We start from the raw sequence: 13701 nt of genomic DNA, 5'->3' as shown, positions 1-13701 counted from the left end.
ATTTAAGTTCTTCGCGCGAAATTTGAAGAATTTAGTTCCATTATTTTTCCAGATAAACGAATTTTTGTCTTTAATTAATATGAGAGGTGCCGCTCCCCTCATGGGTAGTCCGCCAATTTATTACCCAAAATGTTTAGATGGATGTTAAAGTTTTTCGTGCAAAATTTGAAGATTCTAACTGTAATAGTTTCCAAGATAAACGTATTTTTGTATTTAATTTATATGGGAGGTGCACGCCCCTAATGATAGTCCTCCTACTTTTTGTTCTAAATAATTATATTGACACTAAAGTTGCTCTGACAAAATTTGAGGACTCTAACTGTTATATTATCTAAAATATACGGATTTAATATTTTATTAATATAGGCGTGGCTCCTCGCCCACTTGGAATTTCAAAATAAAAAGTAGCCTATTGCCTATTCCAGACATACAGGAATACGCTGTGAAAATTTGAATAAAATCGGTTCAGCCGTTTAGTAGTCTATAGCGTTCAAACATACAAACAAACACACATTCATTTGTATATATATAGATAAGAATATACAATTTTTTGTAATTACTTCACGAGAGAGGCACCAAAATTGGGGACTCTAGCTGCTATAGTTTTCTAGATATACAGATTTTAATAATTAGATTTTAGTATTTATTTCATATGGGAGGTGCCACGCCCGCTTTTGCTGAACTCCCTATTTTTGTCCAAAATATTTGTATTTAAACAAAAGTTACTTGTACAAAATTTGGGGACTCTATACGTGGGACCTCGCTCATTTGAAATTTCAAAATAAAAAGCAGTTATAACTCCTTCCAGACATACAGGAAGATATTGTGAAAATTTCAAGAAAATCAGTTTAGCCGTTTAAACTGATTAAATAAAAAACCCACTTAACGATTTTGAAAATTCTAACTACAATAGTTTTCCAGATTAACAATATGTTACATATGAGAGATGCCAAGCAAATTATTGGAAGTTCGCCAATTTCTATCTATCTATGAAAAATTTGTATTTAATTAATATATGTTGTGTCAAGCGCCCATTGAAAGTCCGCCCGTTATTCTCTAAATGTTTTCACATGAATGTCAAAGTTCTTCATGTAAAATTTGAAGATTCTAGCTCTAATAGTTTCTCAGATATACGAATTTAATTCATGTGGGGGCTTCATGCTCTCCGGATGAAAGTCCGCCCTTTTTCCTCCAAAATATTCAGATGAATATTAACCCTTTCAGGGTCAAAAATAATTTATGTCTAGAAAAAAACTTGAAAACTTATATTTAAGATAATTTGAGTATGCTGAATCCGGGAAAAATAATATTTTTTGAATTTGAGTTTTCCCTAGTGATTTATATAAAAGGTCAAAGTTAAATGTCGAAAATATTCGACATTCGAAAAACAGTCTCCAAAAAGTACCACCAATATTTTTTATGAATTTTTTTTGGAAAATGTCTTCTTAAACTTCTTTCAATACAATACAATTTAAATCTGCATAGTCCGATCTCTTAAAATACATTTTTTTTGGCCATTAAATGAAGCTGTTTTTTAAACGTTGTTAAAAAGCACTTTTTAAAAAGTAGTCATAAGTGACAATTTCTTAAAATCTGATTTTTAAATACTTTTAAAATACGGAAGATCTTTCAAAATCTCAATTATAAATATAATAAAGTCTTCATTTTCATCTAAAAGAAAAAAAAATAAAACTAAAGTTAAATATTATACCCAAAAAATGCTTAAAAACAGAGTCTATTGTAATGTCGAATATATTCGACAAAACCACCATTGTAATGTCGAATATATTCGACAAAACCACGGAAAGGGTTAAAATAATTTGTGCAAAATTTGAAGAATCTAGTTCTATTAGTTTCCCAGTTAAAAGAAATTTTGTATTTAATTCATAAGGGAGGTATCAAGTACCCCATTGGAAGTCCGCCCGTTATACTCTAAATGTTCAGATGAATGTCAAAGTTCTTCAAGTAAAATTTAAAGATTCTAGCTCTAATAGTTTCTCAGATATACGAATTTTTCTATTTTATTCATATGGGGGCTCCAAGCCCCCCAGATGAAAGTCCGCTCTTTTTTCCTTAAAAATGTTCAGATGAATATTAAAGTTCTTCGTGCAAAATTTTAAGAATTTAGTTCTATTAGTTTCCCAGGCGTGGCTCATCGCCCACTTGAAATTTCGAAATAAGCCTATTACCTATTCCAGACATGCAGGAATACGCTGTGAAAATTTCAAAAAAATCGGTTTAGCCGTTTAGTAGTCTGTAACGTTCAAACATACAAACAAACACACATTCATTTTTATATATATAGATATTATGTCATTAGATTTCATGAGACCAATGATTTTTTAAATATTCTTCAAAACAATTCCGACAATCATTGGATTGTCAACGAAAGAAACAAGCCGTGATTTTCAAGATACATATTTTGATGTAATTTTAACCATACAAGTTTATCGGCCCTATTGAAAATGGCTAAAATTGGTCCATTATTTCACCTAGCCCCCATATAGCCTAACATTCCGATTTGCGATATTTGGCTCATAACTACGACTAGTATCTCTTAAGAAATCGGCAAAACTATGTTTTATGCATAAATAACACTGCCTATTTTTGTAATAATCGACCGTCAATCTTTCAGCATACTCAAATTATCCTAAATTGTATCTATATGTATGTATTCTGGTATCTAGCCGACATAAAGTGGATTTAGACCACATAAGAGGGTTTTCATACATCTGAAAAATAAAATGAAATTCCATCCGTATTTTAAAAAAATTTATATTTTTTTCGTTTACACTACTGGTATAAGACAATAACAAAGTAGAATAAAAATATAAAAATACATCCCTGATCTAATTGAAACTTGCTTGTTTTTTGATTAATTTAAAAAAAAAGAAAAGAGCCATACGATTGTGAATTTTTTCATTTGTATTTTCTCTCAGTGTGTGACGGTTTTATTACATATTGCAATTCATAAACATTAAAGTTCTACTCGGATCCACCATTCAGAAAAGTAGTATCACTTCACAGGTATTTATTTTTCTTGCTTAGTGCTATTTATGTATGTTTCTGATTCTGATAAAATTAGAAATTGCACAAATAAAAATTTCTTGGCAAAACTATTAAATACGACTAAGTATTTAGAATTTTAAAAGTCATGTGGCCAAATTTATTCCGGTTCTTAGTTTAAATAGGGATATTTCATATGGTAATACTAGGGAATTTTTTAATCACTGGATTTATTTTATTTCAAGAAAAAAACTATCTTTGGAGGCGGAAATTTAGTTTTGGATTTAATAAATTCAATTGTTTGAAAAATCCTTCTAATATAAGTATACATTAGCAGCATTTTTTAAACAATTGGATTTATTAAATCCAAATTTTAGTTCTTGCACCGTACGCCAGGTGGATAAGGCAGAAGGTTTAATCGAGGCTAAACAATTTGTAAATCATAATGTCAGCAGCGTCCAACAGATGAAGTTATTTCAAAATTTAATATGAAAATTATAAATTTTCCATCAAATTTTTAACAATTTGTTGCAAAAATTGGTATTTGCACTGAAATATCAAGAAAAATTTAAATTAGTACTTAGTATTTCCTTATACTGGTGTAGATTTTACGTAAGTCTTGATTAAATAACTTAACACAAGATCGGGTAAAAATGGGTTTCGAAAAATAAAAACTAAATAGAATAAAATACAAGTTAGAGTGCTATATTCGGCTGAGCCTAATCTTTAATACCCTCCACCAAGATTTAAACAGCTTAAATCTGTTACATTCCAAGATTTATTGAACATTACAAACCCCATTTTCTTTTATATTTTTATAGCGCATGTGCATGTATGTATGTGTGTGAAAGATTTAAGGATTTTCAAAATACATATATATATAATTTTGTTCTACACAAATTGATAATGCAACTAGTTAAATACGGTTAAATTGCTTTTAGGGGCATGACCTAGTATGGGAGATATGACAAATTATAGACCGATCGTAAAAAATTCTTTAAGCAAAATTTCTGTACATTAAAGCTATATTTCAGTCAAATTTTGTATCTATATCGTAATTTAGTAATAAGTAATATGTGTTCAAGTGATTTTACCATGTTATGTACCGATCGTGCAAAAATCTTGAAACAGAATTTTTGTATACCAAACTAATATTTGTGCCAAATTTTGTATCAATAGCTTTATTTGGTAATGAGTAATGTGCGTTTAAGAGATTTTCGTATGGGAGCTATGACCAATTATGTATATAAAGACAAAATTTCAAAATTCTGTATCAATATCATTATTTTGCAATGAATATTGTGCATTTAAGTGATTTTCGTGAGGGAACCTTGTATGGCAGCTATGACCAAAGATGAACCGATCGTGAAAAAGTTTTGAAATAACATTTCTGTGTACAAAAATAGTATGTATGCCAAATTTTTTATGGATATCACTATTTGGTATTGAGTTATGTGCCTTTAAGTGTTTTTCTGAAAGGGACCTTGGATGGCAGCTATGATCAATTATGGACCGATAAGAAAACAATTTCACAGTAATATTTCTGTGTATATGAGCAATACTTGTATCAAACTTTATATGGATATTTTTATTTAGCAATGAGTTATGCACGTTTAAATGATTTTCGGGAGGGGACCTTGTATGGGAGCTATGACCAATTATGGACCGATCCAAAAAAACTTTCATAGTAATATTTCTGTATGTGTGAGCAATACTTGTACCAAATTTTATATGGATATCTTAATTAAGTAATGAGTTATGTACGTTTAAGTGATTTTCGGAGAGGACCCTGTATAGTAATATTTCTGTGCATATGAGCAATACTTGTACTAAATTTTATATGGATATCTTAATTTAGTAATGAGTTATGCGCGTTTAAGTGATTTTCGGGAAGGGGACCTTGTATGGGAGCTATGACCAATTACGGACCGATCCAGAAAATTTCCCATTTCCCAATGGATTCTATTGACATGTGATTTTAATTTGTAAAATTTTGTGAAGATATCAACATTCTGACGGAAGTTATTAACAAAAAACTCATTTTCTGGGAATATGTACTTTTGTATGGGGGGTATATGAAATTATGGACCGATTCTGGCAATTTTCAGCAGGAATCAAGATCTTACGTAGAAACGAATGTATGATGACTTTCATGAAATTATCTTGCATAGTTTTCGAGAAAATTACGTCAGAATGTGTGAAAAATGCTTATTTTTTTCGGAGTTGTTTTAAATTTTGATTCATAACTTTTCCCGATGTGAACCGATTTTGCTAATTTTCAATACCAAACTGTACCGGATAATAATGAATATTTTGGCTGAATTTCGTTAATTTCCATTGCTTCCTTTTAACGTGAGCGTGTTTTACACAGACAGACAGACGGACGGACATAGCTAAATCGACTCAAAATTTCATAAGGACCCAGAATATATATACTTTGTTGGGTCTCAGATGAATATTTCTTGGTGTTACACACGGAATGACAAACTTATATATACCCTCTATCACCACTGATGGTGGTGGAGGGTATAAAAAACACGCCTTTCCAAGACTTTAATATGATACCAAATTTGTACATTACAGTTTCTATGCAAAAAATATGAGGAAAATTATTAGAACCTCAAAAGGTTCTTTGATCCAACTCACTAACTATTGACACTTAGGACAACAATGTTGATAAATGGTATGATATTAATTTTCATTTTCAGTGTGAACATCAGCAACTTCCATTTTGCGGTCATCCTAATGTATGTAATTAAGTGCTCTATAAGAAATTACCTTCCCCATCAAATTCTGCTCTTACTTGACCTAAGAGAAGGATTGATTCATCACTATTTTAACATATTTTAATACATGTAGTAAGTAGTAAAAACGACTATTATTACAAGTTTAAGAAAAATGGTTATAGTTTTTATTTCTTTTGTTTTTATTGTAAAAGTTTGTTCCTTATTAAAATCTTGTTTTTAGAAAAGTTTTTAATTTATTTAACAATTTGTATAAGAATAGTTAGTTTTTTGTATTGTTTTTTTTTGGTTTTTGTTTTGTAAAAATATGATCTAATTTCTTATATTTTTTTTAGTTTTCTTAAGAGATTGTCATAAATGTATAATAACATTTATATTGTACATTGAAAATATAGCAAAATAGATACATAGATACATAAACAATTGTATATGAATGTATGTATGTATGTACATTAGAAGTACATACTCCTAAAAATAGTGTTCGATAGGGCACATCTAATGTACATACAAGTACTTTACATGTAACTATGTATGTGTGTGCGTATAAATATAAATTTAACAGAATTTTAACTATTTGTTGTTGTAATTTATAAAATAACAATTAATTTTTCTTCATGTTGTTTCACAGATACATAAATACATAAATATAATAGTAATATGTAATGTATTTGACTAAATTTATTTGAAACATTATAACAACTATGTATTTAATATTAAACGTATTTATTTATTAAGGCTTACATACAGACATACATACATGAATATAAAAGTGTGTGTGTAAGTTAACATTTGTGAAGTTTAAAGTTGAGTCCAGCCCAAAAGTGAAATAAAACATTAATATGTCGTTCTATTAAGATACAAACATATAACGTTAAACATTTCATGGATACAAATTTAATATTGATTTGCTATGTACATACATATGTACATTTAAATTTCTGCATATCTTTTATAAATTTATAGATTTTTTTTATTCTTAAATTATTTTCATTTTTAAGTTGTGATATTTGTAAATGATACGAATAGAGAACATTAACTTGATAAACATACAAACAACATTATTGGAGTTAATTCCTTAAGAGATGTGATGAATACTACTAAGTATATGAAAAGGAAATAATACAACATCCGATTGGAAAATGATATGACACATGGGGATATAAAGATTGGTAATAGTGGACGTTAGTGAGAAAAATAAGTAGCACAAGTCATCGTTAAAATGTAGAGAAAAGGTTTTTTCAAGATTTAAACATATAATAAACTAATGCCTTAAATTATTTATATTTTGTTTTTGAGCAGGTGTGACCTTTGCGACATCTTTTGTAGCTGATTTCGTTTAGCTGTAGATTGTTTTAATTAGAGAAAAATAGCTTTTACTCTTATGTTTGATACATCTGAATGAGTCCGAGGCGATTTATTTTTGAACATACTCTTCTATTTCATTTTCACCAATCGAAAATGCACATTGTAGTTGCAGCGGTTGAGGCTTAAGAAGTCCCGAGAAGAGTCTCTTAAAAGCCATGTGCTATTTCAGAGCAGACTTTTTATTCATAAGAGACATTTGCTTCGCCTTAACTTCGGCGAGCGTGTGAATACCCTGTTCTTCAAATTTCTTCCATTGGGAATAGTTGATTTGCATGTACGTAATTAATTCAGGCATATCGATGAAACCTTAAGTTAAGAAAAACTCAATTTATTATAATTCATTTCAGTTAATTTATCATCGGATACTTACTGTCCCATGCATGCATCATGTCCTGTATGATGTATTCGATGAAACCAATTTGACTTTTTGGTATACTGCAGGTGGCACGATCAAACATTGGCATGACGATTGGCAAATCTTTAGCCTTCTCTTCGTCTGTTTGCGTAAAGTATTCTTCGGCAATACGTCGCGCCCATTCTATACAGCAAATCATTGGTCTAGCTGGATTGCTAACATCGGCTACTTTGATAAGCATACGGCGCATTAGTATTGAACTTTCTTCTTCGGTTTGTACGATCTATAAAAGTTAATATAATATAAAGTTATCAACACTAAAAATTATATGATTTATTAATATTAAATGACATTCATATCTATACGATAGAATATACGGTAAAATGGGGTAAATACCCATGTATTTTGCAAAAAAGTATATGGGTATAAATTGAAATTTGACAAAGTCATTTCGAAATGGGCATGAGTAAAATTTTTTTAGAATTCAGTTTTTTATGTCATTAGCCATTAAAAATTTAATTTTTTATGAAAAAAGACACTTGTTTCCCGATACTCAATTCTGGATTTTGAGCTGTAAAAATATATTCTAGGAAAAATTAAGCAATATGACTACATAAATTGGTTGCACAATGGCTCTGAAGTATTTTAAATGGAAACTAAACTTTGGCTGATGTCTTCAGAAATCGGTACTACTAAGTTTTATATAAGTAATGATCGGCCCTCAATTGACCTTAGCTCCCATACAAACTACCCTTTAGAAAATTCCTTAAACGTCCATAATCGACTTATAACTATTAGTATAGAAATGAAATTTTATATAAAAAAATCAAATTTGCCTCTTTTAGAACATTCGTTTTTCATCCATAACTTGCTTAATACATAAGAATTAACCCATTAATGCCCACGGCGATCTACGTAAGGTAGAAATGTGAAATTTGGATATGACAGTTTACTTGTGTATAAACCGATATAAACCGATTTCAATTAAAAAATTTTTTCTATCTTGCCTTGTTTGGATTTTAGAAGACGTTACGTATACGTAACAGTGGGCATTACCCACGAATTTTTGTCCCTTAAGTATTTTAAGTAAAAGTTACATATTTTTACCAAAAAATCGTAAAAGAACTGGTTAATTATTAAGTTTTAAGCTTGGATTAGCTAATTTGGTATATCATACAAATTTTTTTCATATAAAATAAAAAATTATTTAAAAGTATAAAATTTTAATTTGTGGAATTTTGTAATTTTTGTAATGTCAATTAATGAATTTAAAGAAATTTGTATATTTTCTTGCAGCAACAGATATATTGACTAACGTTACACATTTTGCATACATTTACCAAAGGTCCTTGGCGCTTGTATCCTTGCAATTTCCCTAATAATCCAAGAAAATGGTCATAATTTTCAACCCATGTTTAATTTTTGGGGGATAATTGCAATTATATTCCGATTTTCTTGTAAAAATAAATATTTAATATTCGCCAACTGTGCCTTGAACAAGTTCTAATGCGGTCAAATGGCCTATACTTTACAGAAATTCTTAAAAATTTTAAAATATCCACGAAAGGACGATTTAATAGAAACATTTACATTAAAAATATATTGCTTGTCATCAAATATCAATATTTCAAGAAAATATATTGTTTTTTATTACGTTAAAAACCCATTCTTCTGATAAAAAACTATTTTTGAGGTAGATTTCATAAAAAAGTAAGCAAGTTGTTCATTATTTATATCGAATGTAGAGTGGGACAAAAAGTACTGAGAACTGCCCACTGTTACATATACGTAACACCTTTATTATCCTCTTTATAAGTCTCCGCAAGGACATGGTATATGTTTATAAACAATTAGGTAATAAACATTAATTACTTCTTTATAAGTTTACGTCAAAAACTTTTTTTAAAAACTAACTACATAGAAGTTATTAACATTCTAAGAATTCATTCCTCGAAAAATATGACTTTTTGCAGGTTTACGAAATAGGCACTTTACAAAATAACCCAAAAATACAATTCTATAGGCAAAAATTACTCAAATTCGATTTATAATCGTTAAGAATATGTTAAGTTAACCTATCCATCACAAAAAAGTAACTTTGCATTTTCCATTTCTGTGCATTTCGAGTCCAAATTCGAATTAATTTGCGTTACGTATATGTAACTGTGGGCATTAATGGGTTAAGGTAAAATTCAACATTAATGTTTTTTATAACAAATTAATAATTTTTAATAATTAATATAGTCAGCCATGCCCGACTATACTTTCCTGCTTGTTATTAAATATAGTCAACAAATAAATAATATTTTGATAATTTCTTACTTTCGGTGGCATATGTTTCAAAAAAAAAAAAAAATCGAAAAAATTATGAAAATTTAATTTTATAATTTTCAAATATTTTGCGCCAGGAAGTATGATTACGACCAACTAAAAGCATGTATAGTAACTCTAACCACGAGTTCAAATAAAAAATTTTATTCATTACTCATCCATGTACGAAAATTCGAGGCACACGCAAAGCGCTAATTGAAAATAATGAATGTGCGCCAAAATCAAATTAGTTTCCAAGTTTCACTAGCAGCAGCTTTAATTTTGTCATACAAAGTTACTAAATATATAAAATTTACGTTTCTAGTTAAGAAAATATTTAGCATTTCATATAAAATTATGTTAATTTTATTAGTGCCCCTATTATGGTTTACAACTCAACTTTGGAACAACTCAACTTTTTTTTGGTATTATGAATTACAACCAATTTCAGTGGTAATTGTGTTGATATTGCCAACCTAAAAAGTGCTTTTTTGTCATAAAATTAAGTGAAAAGTTTATGAATTTGTGTTTTTCGTAAATGACAAAAGTATTGAACATCTTTTTATTGCAAATTCGTTTGAAATCAGTGATTAATGAAATTAAAGAAAATTAAAAAAAAACTTTACTTCGTTTTATTTAAAAAATTTATTCTAAACAATTGAGTTGTAATTTATTACAACTGCTTTTGATAAGTTGTAATTTTTTCAAAAAAGTTGTAATAAATTTCAACTTGAAATTTTAAGTTGTTATCGATAATACAAAATAGCAAAATTTCAACTAAAGAAGAGTTGAATTGTAAAACATAATAGGGGCATAGGAATTTGATGTTTGAATGTAATTATATACTAAAACCGTTAAGATTTTTTCATTATTTTCTTTTGCAATATTGTGAAGAATAAGTGCGTAATTCCAAAATATTTTTATAAAAATTCTATCTCCAAATGTTATTACATAATGATGAGATGAGATTTTTACATAGATTTGTAGTCCTAGTTAAGTATTATCAATTTCATAAAGTTTAAATCGGACACCTTTGATTAATACAATTTTAAAGCAAAACAAATTATTTCGAGGAGGATATCCCAACATGGGACAATAATTTCAGAGTGATAAAATTATCAGCAGAGACTAAATTATCGATTGTCAAGTTCAGATTAAATTTGAATCTAACAAACAAAATGAAATTAAGGAAATACATATGTGGGAATTACATTTGGTCGAAAACAAAAATCCATCAGCAATTTTTTCAATGCGTCCATACTATGTTCAAAATTTAAAATGATAATTTTATATATTGAATTACATAGTTTTTTGTTCATTAAATAAAAAAATACTTGAAAAAATAATTCCGATATAACGAATTTTTCGATTTAACGAAAGGACCTGACATTACATCATTCGTTACACCGGGAGTTGCCTCTACACCGGGAGTTGCCTCTAGTAGTTATATCCCTAATGTAGATAAATATGTTTCTAAATATAAAAAGAAAATATTTTTAATTGTATTTCCTAAAGTGAAAAATCTATTGAAATAAATGTTTAGAGACAAAATGAGATAATATTTAATACGTTAAAAATATAAAAAATAATATGTAATACTTACATCTCTTGGCTCAACTTCCGCGCCAAACACACTAACAAATTTTGCCAAATGTTCAAAATGGCGTGTCATTTCAGTGGCCAAAATCATATCGATAATAGTACTTCGTGCCAATTTATAAGTATCTTTATCTAAATTCTTAAAAATATTGACGTTGTCATCCGCTGTGATAGAGTAAAAAATATATATAACATATGAAAATGATGATTGATTGGGATGTGAATAGTGAATATATGTATAGATGTATAAATACCTAAAGCCAGTCTAAAAGTAGTTGATGCATGATGTGATTCGAGTACGGTTAAATCGTTATACATTATAGCCAATGGACTATTTGAATTGCAGAGAAAAGCTGAAGAACGTCCAGGATGGTCAACATCATGGGCAACGGCAGCAATTAATGCTGTAGCCTCTTCCAAACGATCCATAACTAAGTCTTTGGCTGCAAGTTGTGATATGAAAACACCAGTTGCCTATATGAATGAAACATTAGGTTGGAGTGCATGTCCCTAGTGACAAAATTAAACAAGAAATATACCTGCATAACGTCCGCTGCATGAGTGCTGTTATGGTAGGAGTTATCGGCATGATATTGACTTTCCATTAGAGCAAGCCAATTTTTACATATGGTTTCATCCACTCCAAGAGTGCAGAAAACATCGAAACGCCTGAATATTTCCATGCCCAAATACAAAAGTGGATGCCTTTCGGTGACTTCTTCCAGTTTAAATATATTAAATTCCCAATTTAGAGATTCTTCCAGTATTTCCATAATGAGAGGGGTTGCCTATTTTTAACATCGTAAAGAAATTTGTCACAGGTTTTAAACATGAGTGCCAACAACTCTGAACTAACCTTCATTTTAGCTGGCATTATTCCAGGAGTGTTTGTACTATTGCAGGTACGACCAGACTTGACGATTGAGTCATTCGAGCTGCGTCGAGATGAATAAACGTTTGGCCCCTAAAAAGCGTTTGCAAAGCAATGACTATTAATACTGACGCAAAGCATTTTATAAAGCGAATACTTACAGTTAGAAGGGCACCAATTAGATCTGTTGCAATCGGATCATCTGGTCGAATTTCTTTCATTTGTGGGCTGTATAATCCTTCACGTTTCAAAAATTCCAATACCTTATCAATAAGTCGCGCCTCATCAGCTGAACAATTCTCCTGTACTTGCGAGAGTAAATTTATTATCTTCAGAGAAGATTATTTTTAATTTAACATTTGTTGCATTTTTGGTTTGAAAAGTGCAATTTATAAAGTAACGTAATTTTCAGGTTTCAAAAAAACGAACGAATGGACGAAATAACAAAATGTATATAACGCAGATCAGTAAGATGCAGGGTTAACAGTTAACGAACGCAATGCAATAAATAAATAAAAAAAGAAAAATTAGTAAATTTAAATACATAAAATAAAACTAAATATTAATACATACATACATATGTATAACTATAACATACATATGTACTACATTAGAGTGTACCGAGGAAGAGCTTTTTTAAGAATTTCATGTAGGAATACCTCTCAATCGATGCGTATTAATGCAATGAACACGAAAAAAATATAAAATATTTTTTTCGAATGGTCTTCAGTTCCCTACCGGTGATTGAAAATACCGACCTCGGTATTATTTTTGAAAAATAAAATATCTTAGATTTTTCGAAATGAGTCTTAAAAATTTCGTAATATTCAGCTAATTACGCGAAAAATAATCTTGCAATTTTTGTAGAGTATTTATGGTCCATAAAATGATTTTTAGTGGGTTGGAGAGACATATTATTTTCGCTATTTATCGAAATATATAGGTGTCAAAAGTGTACTAATCTTTAGCTTATACAGAAAATTTTTTTTAAAATAGTTCGGAATTTGGTATAGTCCATTTCAGAATTTTTTAAATTTGTTTGATAATTATATGCCCCTTATAATACACTAAAAGTTGTATTGCGGAACAGAAAATAAAATAAAATTTTCTTTAACATGTTGTACTGCGATGAAGATTTTCAATTGCCGGTAGGGGACTTGAGGACCTTTTTAATAAAATTGTTTTTTATTTTTGTCTTTAGTACATTTAAATGCATCGTTTGATAGGTATTCCTGCAAAAAAAAGTGGTCCACGGGACACCCTAATGTACATATGTATAAAAACATAATAAACAAACTAAATAATGGCGAGTGTCTTTCGTCTTGTTTGAAAAATGGCCTGTGTCCATTTTATTATTACACTATTTAAAGTGCATACATAGTGGTGGTCAAAACATTTGCAACCAAAAACGAGATTTTTTTAATAAAATAAAGTCATTATTTAAAAAAATT

The 13701-nt window shown here is 29.3% G+C and overlaps 1 protein-coding gene across 7 annotated transcripts in view; it reads right to left on the bottom strand.

Moving 5' to 3' along the window:
• Nucleotides 1–7033: 7033 nt before the first annotated feature.
• The window catches only part of LOC119600037 (high affinity cAMP-specific and IBMX-insensitive 3',5'-cyclic phosphodiesterase 8), a 100832-nt gene continuing 94164 nt past the window's right edge, over nucleotides 7034–13701 (bottom strand). For 5 of the 7 annotated variants that reach the window (XM_037950047.1, XM_037950041.1, XM_037950043.1 and 2 more), the window contains 7 exons: nucleotides 12412–12579; nucleotides 12236–12343; nucleotides 11919–12167; nucleotides 11634–11853; nucleotides 11384–11544; nucleotides 7486–7753; nucleotides 7034–7421 (listed from right to left, as the gene is read on the bottom strand). In XM_037950047.1, coding sequence (XP_037805975.1) covers nucleotides 7276–7421; nucleotides 7486–7753; nucleotides 11384–11544; nucleotides 11634–11853; nucleotides 11919–12167; nucleotides 12236–12343; nucleotides 12412–12579 — 1320 coding nt within the window. In that variant the 3' untranslated portion in view covers nucleotides 7034–7275. The remainder of the gene's footprint in view (nucleotides 7422–7485; nucleotides 7754–11383; nucleotides 11545–11633; nucleotides 11854–11918; nucleotides 12168–12235; nucleotides 12344–12411; nucleotides 12580–13701) is intronic. The other 2 variants (XM_037950046.1, XM_037950045.1) reach the window with 1 other exon arrangement.

Source organism: Lucilia sericata, unplaced genomic scaffold, assembly GCF_015586225.1.
Source record: "Lucilia sericata isolate MDLA Ls3-8-SP2 unplaced genomic scaffold, ASM1558622v1 Contig000101F_arrow, whole genome shotgun sequence".
Taxonomy (NCBI): domain Eukaryota; kingdom Metazoa; phylum Arthropoda; class Insecta; order Diptera; family Calliphoridae; genus Lucilia; species Lucilia sericata.
Note: the sequence above shows the minus strand (reverse complement) of the source record. Positions and strands in the feature narration are given on the sequence as shown.